General features: G+C 35.7%; 2 protein-coding genes across 4 annotated transcripts; both read right to left on the bottom strand.

Annotated features, from left to right (window-relative positions):
- Window positions 1–6,786: 6,786 nt before the first annotated feature.
- On the bottom strand, window positions 6,787–11,559 carry LOC143596150 (putative folate-biopterin transporter 4). Its single transcript, XM_077074998.1, has 7 exons — window positions 11,389–11,559; window positions 10,609–10,736; window positions 10,196–10,417; window positions 9,414–9,869; window positions 8,433–8,630; window positions 8,207–8,344; window positions 6,787–7,223 (listed from the first exon to the last, which is right to left on the bottom strand). The coding sequence occupies exons 1-7, from the start codon at window positions 11,467–11,469 to the stop codon at window positions 6,962–6,964; spliced, it is 1,485 nt and encodes a 494-aa protein (XP_076931113.1). The 5' UTR covers window positions 11,470–11,559; the 3' UTR covers window positions 6,787–6,961.
- A 4,082-nt stretch (window positions 11,560–15,641) lies between these two features.
- Window positions 15,642–18,810, bottom strand: LOC143596149 (uncharacterized). 3 transcript variants are annotated; one of them, XM_077074996.1, is made up of 7 exons: window positions 18,661–18,810; window positions 18,290–18,528; window positions 17,152–17,242; window positions 16,772–16,929; window positions 16,148–16,175; window positions 15,963–16,071; window positions 15,642–15,882 (listed from the first exon to the last, which is right to left on the bottom strand). In XM_077074996.1, exons 2-7 carry the CDS (start codon window positions 18,515–18,517, stop codon window positions 15,801–15,803), a joined length of 696 nt encoding a protein of 231 aa, XP_076931111.1. In that variant the 5' UTR covers window positions 18,518–18,528; window positions 18,661–18,810; the 3' UTR covers window positions 15,642–15,800. The 3 variants fall into 3 exon arrangements, with proteins under 3 accessions (XP_076931111.1, XP_076931110.1, XP_076931112.1); XM_077074995.1 differs by lacking the exon at window positions 18,661–18,810 and having other exon boundaries at window positions 18,290–18,643; XM_077074997.1 differs by lacking the exon at window positions 18,661–18,810 and having other exon boundaries at window positions 16,772–16,926; window positions 18,290–18,643.
- Between the last annotated feature and the right edge of the window lie 1,154 nt (window positions 18,811–19,964).

The raw sequence follows: 19,964 nt of genomic DNA, 5'->3' as shown, positions 1-19,964 counted from the left end.
CGCCACTCCCTCAAGATTTCTTGACTACAAGCTAAGCTGTTAGTCAAAAAATAGATAAATCGGTATGAAGATCTTGGCGGGAGCGAGTTTGCTGGTATGCCATTTCAGCAGGCGGCATACAGTGCTCAAAAAAACTCATACAGGTCTTGAGGTTAGAAACCCGAGACCCGTTGACAATGTCCCAAGGTGGGAAAAACAAATCATAGTCCCCTCCCAACTGAACGTTCCCAAAATATTGAGAACTTGAAGTTCCGAGACGAACAGGGGAGGAGGAAGTTTGTTGTGGGGTACCTTGTGAGGAACCTCCTCCAACCTCATGGGCAGACGGTCCAAAAAATAAGTCACCTTCCCCGCTCAACGTGAAAGGCGAGGAAGTAGAGTAGAATTGAGGACCGGATCGCAGAGGAGATTCATTAACCCTGAAGCCCTCAGCAGTAACCTCAGGGTTATCATGTTGAGAACCACCGACATCCCCACCCTGGAAAAGATAATCCAGGGATCCGGTAGTCACCGGCTGAACGTTTGACCCCTCCACAGTCGTTTCAACAGGAGGGGTAACAGGTCTATCCGCATCCTTCTCCGGAGGAGGCGACGGTTGTTTCTCAACATGTGGCGTCTGCGTCGGTAGCCTACCGACCGCATGACCTTCAGCAATGGATGGATCTGTATAAGAAAATCATAGTCAGATCTCATTATCGAAAAACAACAAAGTTAACAAGTAAGAACTCACCAGAAACCGTCCCTAGACGCTCCGCAAGGCTGGGCGGCGGTGGTTTCCTCGGACGATGAGTCTGGCGCTTCTTTGTCTTCGGCCCCTTCCCGGCGTCTGCGGAACTAGTACCCGCGTCACTCGCCTGGGATACACGGAAAGACCTCTTCCGGTAGAGTTCTGCTAGCAAATGGGAGACAGATGAAATTTCAGAAGCATTATCCGAGCTTTCCTCCTCAAGGATGGCAGAATCGTCACTTAATATGACGATTGTCCCGTCGGAGGTCAGCGCATTAAGAGGAGGAGGGTTCAGGATATACGCACCTGACTCGAATATAGACTCCGAGACAATTGGTTCTGCACGCACTTTGACCGGAAAAAAGAAGTACTGTGCAGTTTTTTCAAGGACAGGCGTATCCTTCGCATCACGAATATTCCTACCCACGCAGCCCTTGCTGTCATCCAGGGCATGCAACATAGATCCAAAACCTGAAAACAAATATAGATATCAATGGCAGAACCTCAAAAAAGACAAGACAAAGAACAGAGTAATAGAAATTAAGGTCGTCTAGTCCAATAAAAACAGGCTCCAGATATTGAGACGGCCATAGCCGGCTCATGCCCGCCCACACAAGGGCTTCCTCGGGAAGTGCCCGCATTGAAGTTGGCGGAGTAGTCAGCTTGTGAAACCAGTCACGCTTCTCATGAGCGGCCGGAGTAATATCAATAAGAGCGTCGTTAGGAGAACGACGGGTCATGGTCTCGGGCACCACGTCCTTAGAGATCCATAAGAACTTTTTCTTCCAGTCTTTGGAAGTTTCTTCAGTTACATTGCCTATAACCCTATTAGGCAAGCTATGGCAAGTAAACCATCCATTCCGGTTTGCCATCTTATAGAAGACAACGAACCGATCCAGTCGGGGCACTATCTCATGTTCCATACACACAAACTCGAAGTGACGAATTCGCATGACGGCACAAGGGTGAAGTTGGGATAAGCGGATTCCATAGGCTTTCACCACGCGTAGAAAAAACTTCGTGATTGGAAGGCGAAAGTTCCCATGAATGAAGTAATCGGCATACAACGCCATCTTCCCTGGACATGGGAAACTGGCGTTAGAACCAGCAGATGGGAACTCCGGTTCCCACTCTGGCGGAATACCATAAGTTGTAATGAGTTTTTGGTATTCCTCCTTATCCCAGTGGAGTTCTACCTCATCAACCTCAGATTGAACAGTTGCCATTATGGGAAACACTCGGTTAAAATATTTGGATTAGTTCAAAAGGAATCAAAAGAAAGATCGAAGGATTCAGAAAAAGAAAGCAAGTTAATATGCAGAATTCAAAGGCGATAAAACTTCAAGAAGAAGTTAACTCCCTCTATTTATACCCACCACAATTAATGCGATGGGATGCGAATAGTGGAGAGAGAAATAACCGTCAAGTAAATGATCGCCACGTCATGCGGGAAATTCGAAAAAGGGAAAAAGTTGTACAGTAGGGTACAGTGACAGCCGTCATAAACGTCCTGTCACCTGCACACGCACCTGCGAGTGGTCAACTTGTCCTTTTTTATGATTATCCACAGCAACAAAAGATATTTCTCACCAACTTGCAGAGCCAAAAATCCCCAAATCCACATTAAGTCCAGAATTTCACCTGCATAAAATACTTCACACGGAAGAAACACTGGACTGGGGGGGACTTGATATACGTCTATTTATACATCTCGAATCCCTTGTAAAGTTATGTTTATTTAATGTTTTAAGTTCGTTTAAGTTCGAGTTTTGTAATCTTTTGTTATTTAAGGTTTTGAGTCAAGTTTATCTATTTATTATGTTTTATATTTTTTGGTGTCTTGAATATTAAGCTTTAATTATTTCTATCATATCATGTGAAGGTTAAGTTCGTGCTTATGTTCGTTTTGTTCGTCAAACAGTTACGTGATTGCTTCACTAATGTTTTTTTATGTTTTCATATATATGATGGCGTGTAGAAGCAAGGGAAAGAAGATCTAGAAGGTTCCATGCGTTACTTGGAGTTCAAGGAAGTTGATTATCAAGATTTGAAAACAAATAACAACAATTAATAAAAAAAATCCGGAAATCACCCAAAAGAAACGCTGCCGCGCGCGAAGGTGAGAGGCAGTATGCCTTCGCGGGGCGCCTAGGCCTTCTGATCAGCAAAAAAAAGCAAGCCTCCGCACGCGAAGGAAGGGGTCGCGGGGCGCCTAGGGCCTTCTGGTCATTATTTTGCAAGTCCAAGCCCAACTAGTTCTATATAAACATATGTTTGCATTCCTAGCCGATTGGAGAGTTTTTGGCAGCCGATTTTGGAGATTAAACAAAGGGTTTGAAGGTTATTTGGAGCTAGGAATCAAGGGAGATCATCGAGCTTTCATACGGGTGTTCAAGGATCGATTAAGACGGGTTCTTTCGTTCTTTATCTTTGTTCTTGTTCATTATCTTTCATGATGTTTCCTTTTGTTCTTTGGTTTAGTTCTTTGATTATAACTATGCTAGGCTAGACTTCATGTCTACATAGGTTTGATGAACATGTTTGATGCATGATTCTTGCCTTGGATAATTGTTTGATTATGGTTTCGTTATATTAATAGTAAAGACTTGGTTTTGTTTTCATGATGCGTATAAGTATTTATTATCTTGATTGGTTATTAACTATTGCTTCACATAGATCTTTTATCTTTTGATTGTGTTCTTTAGATTTAGGGTTTATGTTTAAATCATTACTTGGTGTTCTGATTATTGTGATTAAATGGGCCCGTTAGATCATAGAAGCTTGTTGATTGTTGATTAGGATTATGAATGCTTTGCCAAATTCCAATAGCTGTAAGGTGAGGAGTTGTTCATGTGTCTTGGTCAATTGCATGCTAGGATAGATAGTGACAATATTCTTGCTTATTGTGTTGATCCATGTTCATGATGTCATGTTTAGCTTATCGAGTTATCTAGGGTTTAGTGTTTCGTAAGATTGCTTGCCTATGATACTATTAATTAACCTTATTTGATAACTTTGCGGAAATCAATTCAACTGATTGCTTAATAATCTAATAATTGTTCTTTGGGATTCCATTTGATTCAGTCGGGGTCCTTTAGGGTTTATTAGATGAATACGTTTAGAAATCAGTCTCCATAATCATGTTATTTGTCCATTGCTTGATGATTGTTGCTGCATGGGATTCTTACCTAGGTAGATTCCTTCTCTTATTGGTTTCAATCTTGTGTTTGATTGCTTGTTTCTCGTTTACTTGTTTATTTACTTTCTTAGTTTAATATTAGTTTAAAATCTCTCTTAAAACATTAATAATAAATAGTCGTGTCGTAATTTGAGTCTAATTAGTTAATTAACGTAATTTATAGAGTCCTGTGGGTTTGATATTCCGGACTTACTTAGCTTTAATACAATTGATCGGTTCACTTGCCGGTGTTTTGTTTAGTTGAGTCTCAGGTCTAGTTTTTATTACTTGTTTAATTTAGTTAATATTTAATTGACTGTTTTGAGCACATCAGGACTTATAAAGGTAGGGTACCAAAAAGACCCAAATACCCCTAAATAATGCCCGCGGGTCAACCAGAAGTCCCTCATAAGGCACCCGCAGGACATATGAATCATCCGCATAAATCATTTGAGGAAAAAACACTCTTATGAAACATGCGGAAGCATCCGGACACCCTCAAAAGTCATCCACAAGAAGAAATATCCTTCCGCGTAAATGACCACGAGGTAATGCTCCGGGACAGCTGTCAATAACCAATTACCTTCTAGAAGATTTCCCAAGATGCTTTCTTGGGCAATACGTGATACTTCGGCCAATTAACCAGTGGCACCTTGCAAGGCCGTTATAACCATGCACATGGCTAATATTACCCCTTAACCAATATCAGAAGGACGCGTGTCTAGGTTGTTATACATGCACATGCAACGTATAAGCTGAACCTATCGTATGACGACACGTGTCCAGGTGGTTATAAGAGCATCTTCTTAAGGGACAGCTGGCCCGATCACTTCCCCACACTCTTCGGCTATAAATACCCTCTCAGTCATCATGAGGTATTCATTCATTCCCACCGTACTCTCTCAATTTACTTAAGTGCTTATCTTTTACATAACGGTACTTATTCTCACGCCGGATGGTGGTTACGGGAAGACCCTCCTCTTGTCCTTTCCGTAACGAGCTCACGGTGTCTGTTTTGCAGGTCTTCGTCACTGGACTTTGGGCAATTGGGTTCATATCGTGTTGGCAGTTAACCGTATCCTACCCTGTTGACTCATTAGATCTAGGACCCATTAGTGGGAAGTAGATCTGTGTTTCTTCAAATCCTTTCTCTCCTAATGAATGTAATAAACATTTCTTTCATATATTTAGAGAGATGAAGCCTTGTTGTAGTGGAGCAATCACTGCAACAACATTAATCTCCGGTTGTTATATGAGGTACAAGCATTGATATGGTCGTATGGGACAATCAATTGTATGTCTTACACGCTCGATATAGATGGACATGGATCGCTCTGGTGGGGCTAATCCGATGCATGATTTTTAGCTATTAAGGAGGATGAAGAATAAGGGCGTGAAAGAACAAATGAATATACGAAAACAATTACGAGATTTGAGATTAGGGAGAGAATGTATGATATGAAAATTTTATTGTATTCTTTCCAATGATTCAGTACAATGGACACTTACTTGTACTAGTTAACCACAAACTATTAACATTTTTATTAACTCACCAACGAATGAATCTAAACGCTTCGCTAATAGTGGATTACAAGTATAGCACTCAAATCCCATGCTCATCCGAGTTTTATAGTTAGTACTTTAAAGCATTTTCATCCGAGTCTCTATCTCCATATATACAATTTAACTAAAAACCACATTTTTCTCTAAACTTTATTTTTTAAAGACTTCTCAAGTCTCATTCTTGAATTCATCTCTATCGTACTCACAAACAATTATTTTATTTCTTTATCACAATTTTATACACCCACAATATTATATAGATTGATCATTGATTAATAGTAACCCTCTAAATATAGAGGGTCACTATTGTATTTGTCAAACTTTTCTTTATTATAACTATTCCAACGGGATGTTTTAGTTGTTTTTTTTATATATTTATAGAGAAAGTAGATTTTAAAGACTCCAATATGAGTGCTCTTAACTCTCTATCTTTAAAAGGCTACTATTTACACTTTATATGATTATTGTGAATGTATAAAAAAGAATAAAATTATAAAAATAAGTTTTCTTTTAGTACGATAGAAACAAAGATGAAGAATGTGATGTTGAAGATTTTAAAAAATATATATATAATTAAAATACAAAATGTGTTTTTAGTTAAATTTGATAGATAGAGATCGAAAAGGAGAAGCACCAACAAAACAATAGGGGACTCACTAATAGATTGAACTTGGAACTCTAATTAAAAGTAGGAACTCTCAACTATATTCACAGTTGTGTGTAAGAAAAATATGAGATGGTGTGACAGGGAACAATTAAGCAGTTAAGCACACGTGAAGGTTGTTAGTTTGCTACAACAACTTTAAAGATGTATACTTTATTAATACTCATAGAACTTCATATGTAGTAACATTTTGTCTGCTTTTATATGTTTTATTTGCGTAATGGCAAACGAGTGAAGTAACTCTAGCTTGCTTGAGTTGAGTATTTATCAAACTCGAACAATAACAAGCACGACTCGGGTTCCATTAGGTTTTTTGATCCTCAACTCTCAAGTGCGTACAAATAGATAAACAAAAATTGAAAATGATATTATTGTTAGAGCATCATCAATGGCTTGATTTTTGTCGGTTCTAACCATTAAAACATCATAAATCGGTTTTGTATTGCTTTTGGTTGCAATTTTAGCATCTAGTTCTTGGCTAAAACCCACAAAAAACGAGTTGCTAATATTTGGACTTGTGGTTATATATAAATTTGTTAACGGATATTATTCCTACATATTTGAAAAAAAAAATTAAAAGAAAACCTTCCAATATAAATATTCACGCTTTTCAAGCCGAGCCTGAGCTCGAGCCTAACCAACACCAAACAAACATGAATATATGAATCTCTCTTAGCTAGCTATAACTGACTGACCACTATCCACCTCAACTATTCAAAATTCAAGAATCAACACTTCATGGGTGTATAAATGCATCTATCTGAACTATACCCATACCCTGACCGTTAAATATCTAACAAAATATGAGAACAACATTCATGTGTATCTATTATGCTGATACCCCTGTAGCTTCCTCCGGTATCAAAAACAGGAAACCGACTGGCAAAAATGTGCAGATGACTTGAATAGCTATCCCGACACTAAGGTTGTCAAAAGAACCTGAAGAGATGTTTAAAACCGAAGCCAACCCCGCACCAAGAAACCCGCTGATTGTGGCCCCAAGGTTGTTTATGGACATGAAGAGGGCGAATAAAGTCCCTTCTATGCCAGGTGGGCATAGATGGCCTGATAATACAAGGAAAGGCATGAACCTGCAAGTCAATGAGAAAGTTGGTCAACGAAGTTATAGTTTGCTTTAAAAGGTCAAATAAATAGTTTTCTTGTTTGAAATAGATTAGACTTTGACAACTTTAGATATTTTTTTTCTTTTCTAAAATGACTGTTTTGACCCAAACCCAGTATGGCACTAGGACCCAAACCAACTTGATTTTTTTAAAACAACCCATTTTGACCCGAACCCATATTGACACTTGAACTAGAAATGAACCCGATACTGGTACCAAAAATCCCCAAAAATGGATATCAGCACTGGTACCAAAAATACTCGGTACAGTACCGGAACCAATGGCAAAAAGGCGAGAAAATAGCGCTACCGTACCAATCCCAAAACCTTAAAAGTTGATGCCAACAGTACCCGATTCGGTGCCGGTACCCAGTACCATTTGCTCATCCCTAACTTGAACCCAAACCTAGTTTGACCTGAACCCAAATGACACTTCTTTTGAACGGCCTGTTTTGAGTTTTGACCCAAACCTAGTCTAACACTTGAACCCGGACCACTTTGATACATTTTTAAAACAACTTAATTTGACCAGAACCCAATTTGACATTGAACCCAAATCAAATTGATATTACTTAAAACAGTCTAATTTGACCCACACCAAATTGATATTACTTAACATGAGCTGTTTTGACCTGAACCCAATCTGACACTTGGACAAGAACTAACTTAATATTTTTAAGACAGCCCATTTTGACACGAATCCAGTCTGACACTTGGACCCAAACATAGTTTGACACGAACCAAATCGATATTTTTCGAAATAACATGAGCCTAGGTTCACACTCTTTTACCCGACCCATTTGAATCGAAACCACTTTGATCCGAACCCCATTTTGATCCAACCCAACCTGCCTGTTTGTCAGGCATAGTGGGAACAAACCGTCCTCTTGTTAAACTACAAGAAAACACTAAAAGAACAACCTAGATGCAAACATACAAAGATATACTTACTTGAACTGATTGATTGCATCTGAGATAACAGATCCAAACAACATCATTGTCTTATCTGACACACCTAGTGAAACATTCAATCTTGTAACCAGAACTATATCCAGAAGAGTTATCAAAGCCAGAGTAACATGTGCAAACCTGCATACATATAATTCAAATATTGAGACCAATAACCAAAAGCAGCAGCTTATTAAGCGTTCAAGTGTGATTTTCAACAAAAACTTACATGAGAATTCTTCTTAATTTCATTCTCTTTAAAAACCGATTGTAAATAAAAGTTCCAATCATGAGTCCGATCCATCCAATAACACGTGTAGTCCCCAGAAACGACGCTTCCAAGTTTAGGACTTCTGTCTGGTAGTAAAACATGACGGTTGATAGGTTTGGCATCGTTACCTGTGCTAGGAAAAACCAAGCCATTGGTCTGGTCTCCAGGTTAAATCAAATTAAAAGTCAAGACTAACAAAATAAATATCTTTTCATGATTTTAGAAATGGTGTTTCAGACGGTTAATATTCAAGCATTCTATATTTCATTGCCTACTTCCTCCACCCAATGAAAACTGCAATAACTTCTTTTTCTTGTTTAAGTTTTAGATTTAAGTGACCTATTTGCACAATGTGTGTTAATGATGGTTACATTTGACAAAAACAATACTATTACAATATAATCAACATAAATTAATGAAACGAATTAGGGGTTTTGTGCATTAAAAATAGACTTTGCACGTGTGCACATGTTCCCCCTTAGCTAAATCTTTTGATTTGACATGTTTGATATCAACCATCACGAATATCCAACCATTCATTAATAAACGGGTCGAAATTGCCACATATAACTTTGATCCACAAGATCATTATGTTTTTTTCTATAATAAAGATTTTCGTATCTGGTGGGTTTATTTGAGATCCACAAAACCAAAGCAGGCTAGTAGGCCCTTAGATTTTTATTAGATGGTAAAAGGATTTAAGTAATCACATACACATGAGCACCTCTTAATTTCATGTGATTATTCAATCTTGATTCACTTCTTTTAATCTAAAGGCCTAAAGTCAGATATGTGGCAAACGATCAAACACTATTATTAAACTACAGTCTACAGGCTTAGTGACACTATTACTGAACTACAGGTTTGGTGACATTTTGCATATATTTTAGTTCAGTAGGAATGAAAACTAATTGTACATAAAAGTTGACCATTCCGTACCTGAAAATAATTGGTTGTCGAAAAGCCTTAAACAAAGTAAAACCAGCGGTTTTCAATGACTGAAGCAATTGTGATGATAAAGAAACATCTTTTTCAGGCATCTGATCGTTGCTTCTGTTAATGTTTTTCTTCTTTTTCTGTTTAGAACTCTTGTTTCTCCTCAAAGATTTGGTTTTATGCACGCGAACCAAAGATTCATCTTCATCTGATATAGTTCCATCTATTCCATTGGTATCATTAGATGTAGAAAGCTTTACTTTAGGCTCACAGCTTTCAGAACTTTCGTTCACAAAAACACATGAAAGTAGTTGTACAGCTGGTAACACAGCAAATACCAAAAATATGTTTTCCATCTGAAAGTTACTTAATGCATATCCTCCTAATAAACTCCCACAGATTCCACCAAGAGCCATTGCCATCCATGATACTGATTGCAGGTCGCCAGCAAACTTAGCCCTGACCACACGTTAATTTGCAAGAAAATTAAAAATACATACTTTCACTAACGGGCTAAATGAGTAACATAAAAATAAATAATTAAAAAGGAAACAGGTAAGGTTAATTTAGTAATCATATTCAAGAACCTAAATTGTTTTTTTAAAGATTCTGGACAAAAAGAATTCATGTCAATTGTGAAGTTCAAAATCAGTCCTTTTTTGACCTCAGTGTCATTAATATATATCTTTCTCGCGATAAAAAGAATGCTATATATCTTAGAAAGAAGAAAAGGAAATACAAAAACAAAACAACAAGAGGAACGGGAAACCGACTGGTAGACATACTTTTCAAGTCTTGCAGCTTCAGCAATCATTGCATCAATGACAACATCCGCCATTGCAGATCCAAGATTCTGTAACAATAAGAAGATCATAAGTTGATCTCTTGAGTTTCTTATGTTTTCTTGCAGACCAATAATCACCCATGGAAAGAGTGAGAGAAGAGTTGCAATGACTAAATAAGGAATCCGTTTCTTTCCTTTTATTGGAATACAATCTGACAAAATTCTGCATCCAGAAATGCACACATGTAAACATATTACAGATACACATGAAAACTGATTTACAAATGCGTCTATACGCCATACAGAGAGGTTTTATAACCATCTCTTGGTTATATTTGGTGCTTCTTGATGATGGTTAGAACTACATTTAGTAAATATATTTCGAAAAAAATAGCTAGAATGCTAGATCAATACCCGTAAATTGGTTTTATGCTCCATGGAAAAAATGCTACTGAAGTCACTAACTGAGAAGCTGAGGGCGACAGCTTTAGTTTGTCTTTAAGCTGATACGAAACCGCTGTCCAGACAAATGATCTAAAACCCTAAAGAAATAAATGTGTAACAAAAATTTTCACTGATTAGTAACAAGAAAACATAATGGTACTGATAATGGGAGAGATAACACAAACATAGTAACATACAACCAAGATGTGGCAAGAAAGTGTTTATAAAAGTTCTAACTTAGAAACTTAAAAATAGTATACAACTCGGCCTCTTTTTCCATGAAAAGGAAAAGAAAAAAAGAACCAAGATTTATGGAGGATATAATCACTGCAACTACAAGGGAGAATCTATCGACTGAGTAAAAGCGGAAAATAACAATTGTGCTTATTGGTGCAATAAATAGCATGGAATTGACCCCTTCTCTCTACATATTTGACTACTTATTAGAATCCAATTCCAACTAATCAGATTTAAAATCTCAAAGCCTAAACCTATATCCCCAGCTTCAACAATCATATTTCAAAATCCAAAATCCATTAACTGTCTTCACTACAGATCATACACATTCTCATTCAAACCCTAGAATTCAGATCATAATCCAGTGATCAACATAAACACATCAATTGAAACAAAACACGCATAAATAATATCACATACAACTTCTGAATCTGAAACATACAACCGAAATAGCAAATCGCATAACAATCGAATCAATCGGAATGAAAAATGAGAACAAGTAAATGATGAAACCTGAGTGAAATAAATTAAGCAGACGAGCCAAATAAACGAAGCACCGAAAGCGAATCGGAGTTGTTTGAGCCATCCGATCATTTTGATTTATAATTCGAGAATTATTAGGGTTCGGCGTAAATCTCGAATAATAATTTTAGGGGTAAATGGGAACAAAGGAGAATTGAAGAACAAAGAAGGCAACCGTTTACTTCAGTTTTTTCTTCAAACGATTTTCTCTGTCATTACTTTCACGTCTAATTATATTTGTTACTCACGTAATAAATATAAGTGTTTATGGTTCGGTTAGAACCTTGAAATCGTTTAAACCGGTCATTGGTTGACTTCTTTTTTCTTTTCCTTTTTTAACTTTCGGTTTGTTGGTCGGTTTCAAAATTTTCAAAACGTAGTGAACGGTTGGTTCGCGGTTTATACTAGCAACCGGCCATATGAAACCAGACCAGACTGTAAATGTTGAATGCATTTTAATGTTTTTTTATTATTAATTATTAGATATGTTTTGTAATATATATTATATATAGTTAAAATTTAGTTGAACATAATCTTTTTATTACAAATAACTTGGCTATACAACTTCAAATTAACATAATTGCAGTATTACTCATTTTGTGATCTTTTTTGTATTATTTCACGTCCTAGATCTTCCATTAATATTTACGATTTATGTGGCTATTATCATTTTTTTATTTATGATACTCTCGAGTATCATATTATGTTGGTGTTTAGTTAAAATTGATGGTACATTTAAATTAATAATTATTTTAACCTAAATTTATTATTAAAGTTTAAACTGTGAAACCAAAATGCAACCAGACCGTTAGTAACGATTTGGTTTCAACTTTTAATGATTGAGTTTGGTTTTGGATGACAAAAAAATCAGTATTAACGGTTGGACTCTCAAGTTTAACTTAAAAACCATCAAAACCGACACTGAACACCCCTATGTAACACATTAATTTATTTAAAATGAAAAAAATTATAACAATATCATATCCAAATTAAATAGAATAAAATGCTCGTTTTTATGGTGTAATTTTTTTATAAAAATATTAACGTTTGAAAAGGCTATAGTGAATAAAAATCATGGGTGAGAAGTTAGTTTACAACTTAAATTAAAAACATAATATGGTTAAAGATTAGGGATCAAACTTGTAAGTTGAATGGATTATGTTTAAAAGACAAGTTTACCCTTACTAACACATGTACCTCAATGCTTTAAGTGTTGTAAATTACTTAAAAATGAGTGTTTTAATTTACCCTTGTTTGGTGTATTATATATAGTAAAGATAATAATAAAATCCAAATACAAGACGTAACTGACGGGTTAATAATTAAATAAATATAAAGTAATATTTTAATTATTATTAAAGTTTTTGAAAAATTAATGAATGTATTTAAGGTTCGAAGCATACATGTTTTGGTTTTTACTTTCTAGATTTTCTTGATTTACGTCGGTTTACAGGAACATTGAGTCGGGTTAGAACTAACTGGCTGATATATAATGACGTAGAAAGACAAAAGAATATAGGAACAGAAACTCACAGTTACTTTGCACGTGTAATGATGGATTTAAACTCACAATTTCACATTTATAAGAGGGAGCATGATACCATTAGAGTATTAGACCAATAGCATGGGATGATCACAATCTAGTTGATCAACTACTCTATTAAATACTGGCGAAGGATAGTTGGGGCCAGGGGTGGCTCCGGCCCCCTCCGTTTTTTGTGCAGTAGTGTAAATTTACCCGTTTTCATCCGACATTTTTTATATGTAGTGTAAATTTATCCGTTTTCAACCGAAAATTTGATCCCTGTCCCCTCCGTTTACGCTTTTTTTAATGTGTATTTTCGTCCGGCCCCCTCGACATCTTTGTCCAAATTTCGTCACTGCGTATTAATATACTATATACAACAACTATATCCGATATGTCACTAAATCTCACAAATAGCACAGCCTATTTCACCCACTGGCCACTCCTAATCAAACTCATTCCGACCAAATTAGAATACTCAAACTTTGAACTATAAGGTAACACTTCATCCACTCCTAATCAACTCGTATTTATCTTAACCTAATCTAGACATACATAACCTTAACCAACTTATCTCCTAATTAAAAAGAAAAAAAAAACAAACAAAGAACAATATATAATTAACTAGACCTAAGCTTACTCGTACTCCATCAAACTTGCATTCCAAGTTTCTTTTGTGCCCTTTCGTTACACTTCTTTGCACGCACGCGAACTCAAACGAGTAACTCCAATAAATATACCTTTGTCAATTCAAAGCTATTTTGTTCATAAATCTCACAATGTTTTTGGCCAATGAAAAACCAAGCGCATGGGAATTTATAAAGGAGAATGATGAGTCAAGTAGGGGTGTGTAGGTTGATGGTTTGGTTGAATTGTTTAATTTGGGCACAAACAATATTTTTATGTGTGTTAGTTATATATTAGTCCAAACCTACACACACAAAAGGTTTGAGGGATTGGCTGATGGTAACGATGTAATAAACGTGTTAACCGAATAGGTGAATCATAAAAATGGTCAAAACAGGATAGCGAGACCGCAAGTTTGATTAACCGGATTAAACATGTCAACTCGAATACGACTTCATATATTAAATAGGTTAGGTATGATAACACAAAACCTAAATATTTTTGTATCATATTATTAATGTGGTGTTGATTAAACGGCAAGTTTGTACATTCTGTCAATATCGAAAGTTGCAACCCTTTTATATGTGATAAAGCTAAATAAACATGACATTTGTGAAATATAAAAAGTAGCATGCTATGGTGCATATAGATATGGCCTATGGGGTGAATGGTTCGATCTATTATATGTTCCCACGATGTGGTGAGTCCGTTGAGATGGACTTCACAAACAAGATTTATACATGCTAGCTATATTATTGATTTTTTTTTATATTAGGTTGGGTGGTATGGAACGGAGCCGGGGATCTATTGATTATTGTGTCATGTCTATGTCACGTATACATGGGGCTCCGTTGTCTTTTCACGATAACACTCATGTAATGGAATAAAGCCTTTTAAAAAAGAAAGAAAATGAGGGGGGGGGGGGGGGGGATATGCCATATCTCCCTCATACTCTTCGCGAGAACATACCACCCAGCCTAAAGGTGCAATAAAAATAAACAATGAGACACAAAAAGTAAAGTAGAAGCCTTATAATGAAAAGTAATAAATTAAACTAATTTTTTTTATATTAGTATGTTAAAATTAAAATAAAAACTAATTGGTATCTCTTAGACTGAATTCGCTTAACGTATGTTTCCATCGGTGCCCCGCCTGAACAACGACCGCCTCCTCCCACTCAACCAATTGCATTATTCACCCGTGCTACTACCATTCAATAAAATCTTACTCGTATCATATTTATTTATAGGGTATGAGGAGGATGAGATGAAGGAAAACATTTCATCTATCATGTGAAATAGAGAAGTTGCTCCCTCTCAACCAGGATTCCCAAAACCATATATATTTTCTTCTTCTATGTAAAATAAAACGTGTTTAAGGGAATCAAAGCAACAACCATATAAGAGTACTGATTAAAAAATATATATATAACAACAGTATACTATAGCGAGCATGTAGTGCCAAGTAAACTATATGTGCAACAAACATAAGAGTAAACAAACAAGAAAAAGATAGCACTAACCCCTGTGGGGGTACCTACACATTCCCCTGATCAAGACCACATTAAGAGAAAACTAAAGGTTAATGCAAATACAAGGCTAAGAGAGAATGAAAAGATTATGATGATAAATCAAACTTAGGTTTGAACTCTCCAAATACATTGCTCATTCGAAAGCAAATAAATAATTGTCAACTTGAACGGTATATCCAATCTTGTAAAACCGATAGTGAAAACCACGTCGGTGCAGTGAAAGCTATGACTGAAAAATGTTTTTCTTCAATGCAAAATATGAACATTGTATTTTTATTTATTATGAGAACATTGTATTTTTATTATTTGTTTTCTAATGACAATGTATTTCTATCATGTATTTCTTAGTGACTGTATTTTTATTATGTGAACCGAACTTAACTTGATTTATTGACCGGTAATGACGGCCACACAAGGCAAATGTATACGCAAATACAATGTTTTCTATTTACAATCCGAAAACCTTTAAAAAGGAAAACGACCATATGATTGTGATGGATAGATAACTGATTACCCTATAACGCGAAGTACACATCTTTGGAAGGCACAAATTTGAACAAATGAAGAAAGATTTTGGATGATGAAAGAAGAAAGCAATCACACTAAGTCAAATTAAATGAAATATAGACAACATTGGCGGTGTGGTAATCCTAGGAACCAAAGTCATACAGACTGTGAACCACGTTAGCGCATCAAACACACTTTGCTGCTGCAATTTTTCTAGAAAAGCTTCGATATCACGTTGCATGAAGTCCAGAATGCAGCTGAAGCAGCCCTCAGAATGGCCGGATTTTGATATATCCTAACAAAATTCATAAATGTATTTAGGCAAGAGAGTAAGCGAGGGTGTAAAAAAATAATGTACCACAGATGTTTATTTACCCGATTGCGGTTGCACCCCAAGAAGCAACATTATATATAACTTTGCTTCCGTCCCATGCCTTTCGAAGCTTACCCTTTTGTTTCTTCATGGAGAATGTCTTGCTAAGTGCTACAATATAGGACTTATTATCAGTACAGTGAATACAATATCACAACCTATTGTAGTTAAATTTGGATTTACTCACCATCCTGGAGTTGTTTTGGACTCAAATCCTGTGAAAAAAACAAACGCAATTAGTTAAACAAAGAGCATCGCCTTTTTTTTAAGATAAAAGGCTCATAAATTGGAAAATTATTAACTAGTAAATGATTTATTGCTCAACAAAAAATCAGGTGAGCCACAAACTGTTAAACAGCCCTAACCTGATGATGTTAATCTCTTAAATCGTAATAATGTAATTTTTCAATCACAGTAAAACAGTAATACATTTAACTGTATAACAAAAAAAAATGAATAAAAAAGCGTTTGCTGGTAAATTCGTCTTGATCAGATCCATATTGACTTTCATAAACTATTTTGACCCGTTACCCAATCCCACCCAGTTTGTCACCTATCATTTGCTAGGCCTGGTAAAAGATGTGAAACATGCATCTATTTGTCCTATGAAAATTGCAACGCAAACCGTAAATTTGAACTAGAACACATGTGTTCTATCCAAGTTGTTTTGACTATTCAAAAATGCCTAGAATGCCCTTCAAGGATTCTATAACTACAAACCAGAGTAACAGGTCCTCTCAAATCAATAAGATTCAGGATTAATATGTAAATGTAACTTCAAAACATTATTTAAAAAGGAAAATGTGTGTACCTTGGTCTCTTTGAGGGAAATAAGATATGCAGCCATGAAGCATGCGATTCCATCCACGATGTCATCTTGTCTAACCAACACATAATCTTCATCTGACCCGTTATTTCCACTTTCCCATAGATCGTGTTCACTAACCATGTCCCACGAACTATTTTCTTCTAAAATTAATTCAAACAATTGTTAGCATTCGCCACTATGGCACTATCACTATGTTCCATAGAGTTCATATATTTTTTTTTACTACTATTACATGTTATACAAGACTTTAGGTGATGATTCCCTTATTTTCTCATTATAAAAACCAATTACAAAGATAACATTCAAATATGTAGTTTTCATAAAATATGAGCTTCGAGTTGGAAGAGGTTTTCCATACATACCAGCTAAAGTCTGCGGGACTGAAACTTGTGCACACTCTAGTTTTTCAAGAAAATCGGGGCATTCAAGTCTTGACTTTAGAAGACTGCATAGCTACATAACAAAAAAAGATATTTTAAAAAAAAGTATAAATTAGCCCTTGATATCAATCAACTTAACTATTAATAATTTCACATACTATTAAATAAATTCAATACAAACAGAAGTCAAACTACAACTTCGCTAAAAGTCTAAAAGAAACAATTATCACAATTCAACAAATATAAATTGCCATCAATTTTTTAATTACAAGTGTTTTAGTATAACAATAACTATGAGGAAAATACTAATAACTATCTACACTTAATAAACAGTAACATGAGTCTTTGGTTGATTTGCAACCGACTAAATAAGTAATGACAACTATGTTCTTCGGGTTGAGATTTCGAATTTCGGGTTTCTAGGGTTTGAGAATTATAAATCTAGAACCGAAACCCATGGACACGACCACTTTCGGGTTCAGGTTAGCAGTTTCTCGGGTCTGGTCATATGAATTCAGATTCGCGTTCTATGAATAAGACTACTTTCGCGTTCTAGTAGCGTGAATACATATTTGGGTTTGGGTTTGGGTTTGGGTTCGGGTTAGCAGTTTCTTGGGTCTGGTAGCATAAATTCGGGTTCGGGTTCTATGGATAAGACTACTTTCGGGTTCCGGTAGCGTGAATTCGGGTTCGGTTTAGCAGTTTGTTGGGTCTGGTAGCCTGAATTCAGGTCCGGGTTCTATGGATAAGACTACTTATGGGTTCGAATAGCATGAATTCGGGTTCTGGTAGCGTGAATTTAGGTTCGGGTTAGCAGGTTCTCGGGTCTGGTCATATGAATAAGACTACTTTCGGGTTCTGGTGGTTTGGGTTAGCAGTTTCTCGGGTCTGTAGCATGAATTCGGGTTCGAGTTCGGGTTCTATGGATAAGACCACTTTCTGGTTCGGGCAGCGTGAATTTGGGTTTGGTTTAGCAGTCTCTCGGTTTGGATGGCATGAATTCGGGTTTCGGGTTACAGATAAAAGTGACCCCCCTAAATTACAAACCAAAATCATGTAATCGATTCAACAATAATCAAATAAAAACCAACAATTTAAGAAGCAAAAACACTGAATTTACCAAATCAGCCTCGCCGTCGGACGGCGAGTCACGGCGGCCGGCGCTAGGTCCAGCCAAATCACCGTCATTAACACCCTCATCAAAGCTTTCGTCATCTTCTTCAATACAACCAGTATTACTGAGCAATTCAAGAGCTCTTTGGCACTGATCAAGAACTTCTTCAAGGGTTTTCCTCTTCACACGCATCTCATCTCTTTCCGAACTGCCGACGATGGTTTTCGCCTCCATGAACACAAACCCTAAATTAATTATTATTATTATTATTACACATCTGAAGTTGTGAAATTGATGAACTGGGTATGAAATTGATTGGATTTGGGTGGGTTAAACTAAAGGGTTGGAATTGGAATTGGAATTGGAATTGGAGTTACCGTAGTGGAATTGGAAGGATTACGTGTGAGTCTTGATGAATTTGGGTTGCTGGCGTGAGCAGCCTACGTACCGTTTCTCCATTATTGATGCTTATTATATAATTGCTATGTATGTGTAGGCAATCTACAATTCTACAAAGACAAATTCGGATTTTCGTAAAAAGTTAATGTGAATTTGGGTTTGGGTTTGGGTTTGGGTTTAATTATAATAATACTAATCCAATTCGATAATGACTCACATTCTAAGAATACTATGAATCATAATCCTAAACGTAACATTCTAACATTTCACACGGGTTTTATCCGTGTATTATGGGGTTGTTTTACATTATTAGTTTCTAATAATTATATATTCTTTGAATTTTAATTTTATGTATTGAGGAAGTTAATAATGTAATTATGATTTGATGATAAAAAGGTTTTACAAATAAATGAAATGTTACAACCCGTTTTAAAAACTATCTGGGTTTGGTGAGACTCGTGATCCACTTATTTTTTTACTATAAAATTGTTTATTAATTATAAATAATATTTTTTCAAAAAAAAGGATATTAATTTTTTTAGTGTATCCCTATTTTATAGGGATTTCATATCAAATATTTGGTGAGATTAAATTTTAATTTAATGAGATGTTATAATCCGTTTAAAACTATCTGGGTTTGGTGAGACTCATACCCATGAATTCGGGTCAAATGCATGGGAAACCTTCATTTACAAATAAAGCGATCTGGTGGCTTGATAAAAGTATGAAGCAACTAGAGAGCTTTTAAAGCTTTTGTTTATATATATTACTAGTTTTTATCCCCTGTATTATGGGGGTTTTACATTATTCGTTTATAATAGTTATATATTTTTTGGATTTTAATTTTATTTATTGTATAAAAGTTAATAATATACTTAGTATTTGATGATGAAAGAGTTTCACAAATAAATAAGATGTTATAATTCGGTTTAAAAGTTATTTGGGTTTAATGAGACCCATGACCCGTTTATTTTATTTTTTTTGCTATAGCATTGTGTTTTAATTATTGATTATATATATATATATATCTTTTTTTAAAAGAAATCATATATTAATTTTTAACATATCTACTTTATAAGATTTTCATATAAAATATTTGGTGAGGTTAATTTTTAATTAATGAGATGTTATAACTCGTTTAAGGAATATCTGGGTTTGGTGACCTATACCCGTGAATTTGGGTCATATGCGTGAGAGGTCTCCATTTACAAATAATGCAATCTGATGGATTGAGAGGACGTAGGAAATAACCAGAGAGCGACACATAGGATTTTAGATGTTT

Source organism: Bidens hawaiensis, unplaced genomic scaffold, assembly GCF_021521415.1.
Source record: "Bidens hawaiensis isolate Kalapana, Puna unplaced genomic scaffold, B.hawaiensis_p1.1 tig00046108_1, whole genome shotgun sequence".
NCBI classification, from domain to species: Eukaryota; Viridiplantae; Streptophyta; class Magnoliopsida; order Asterales; family Asteraceae; genus Bidens; species Bidens hawaiensis.
The sequence above is the reverse complement of the archived record's forward strand: the minus strand, read 5'-3'. Positions and strand labels throughout refer to the sequence as shown.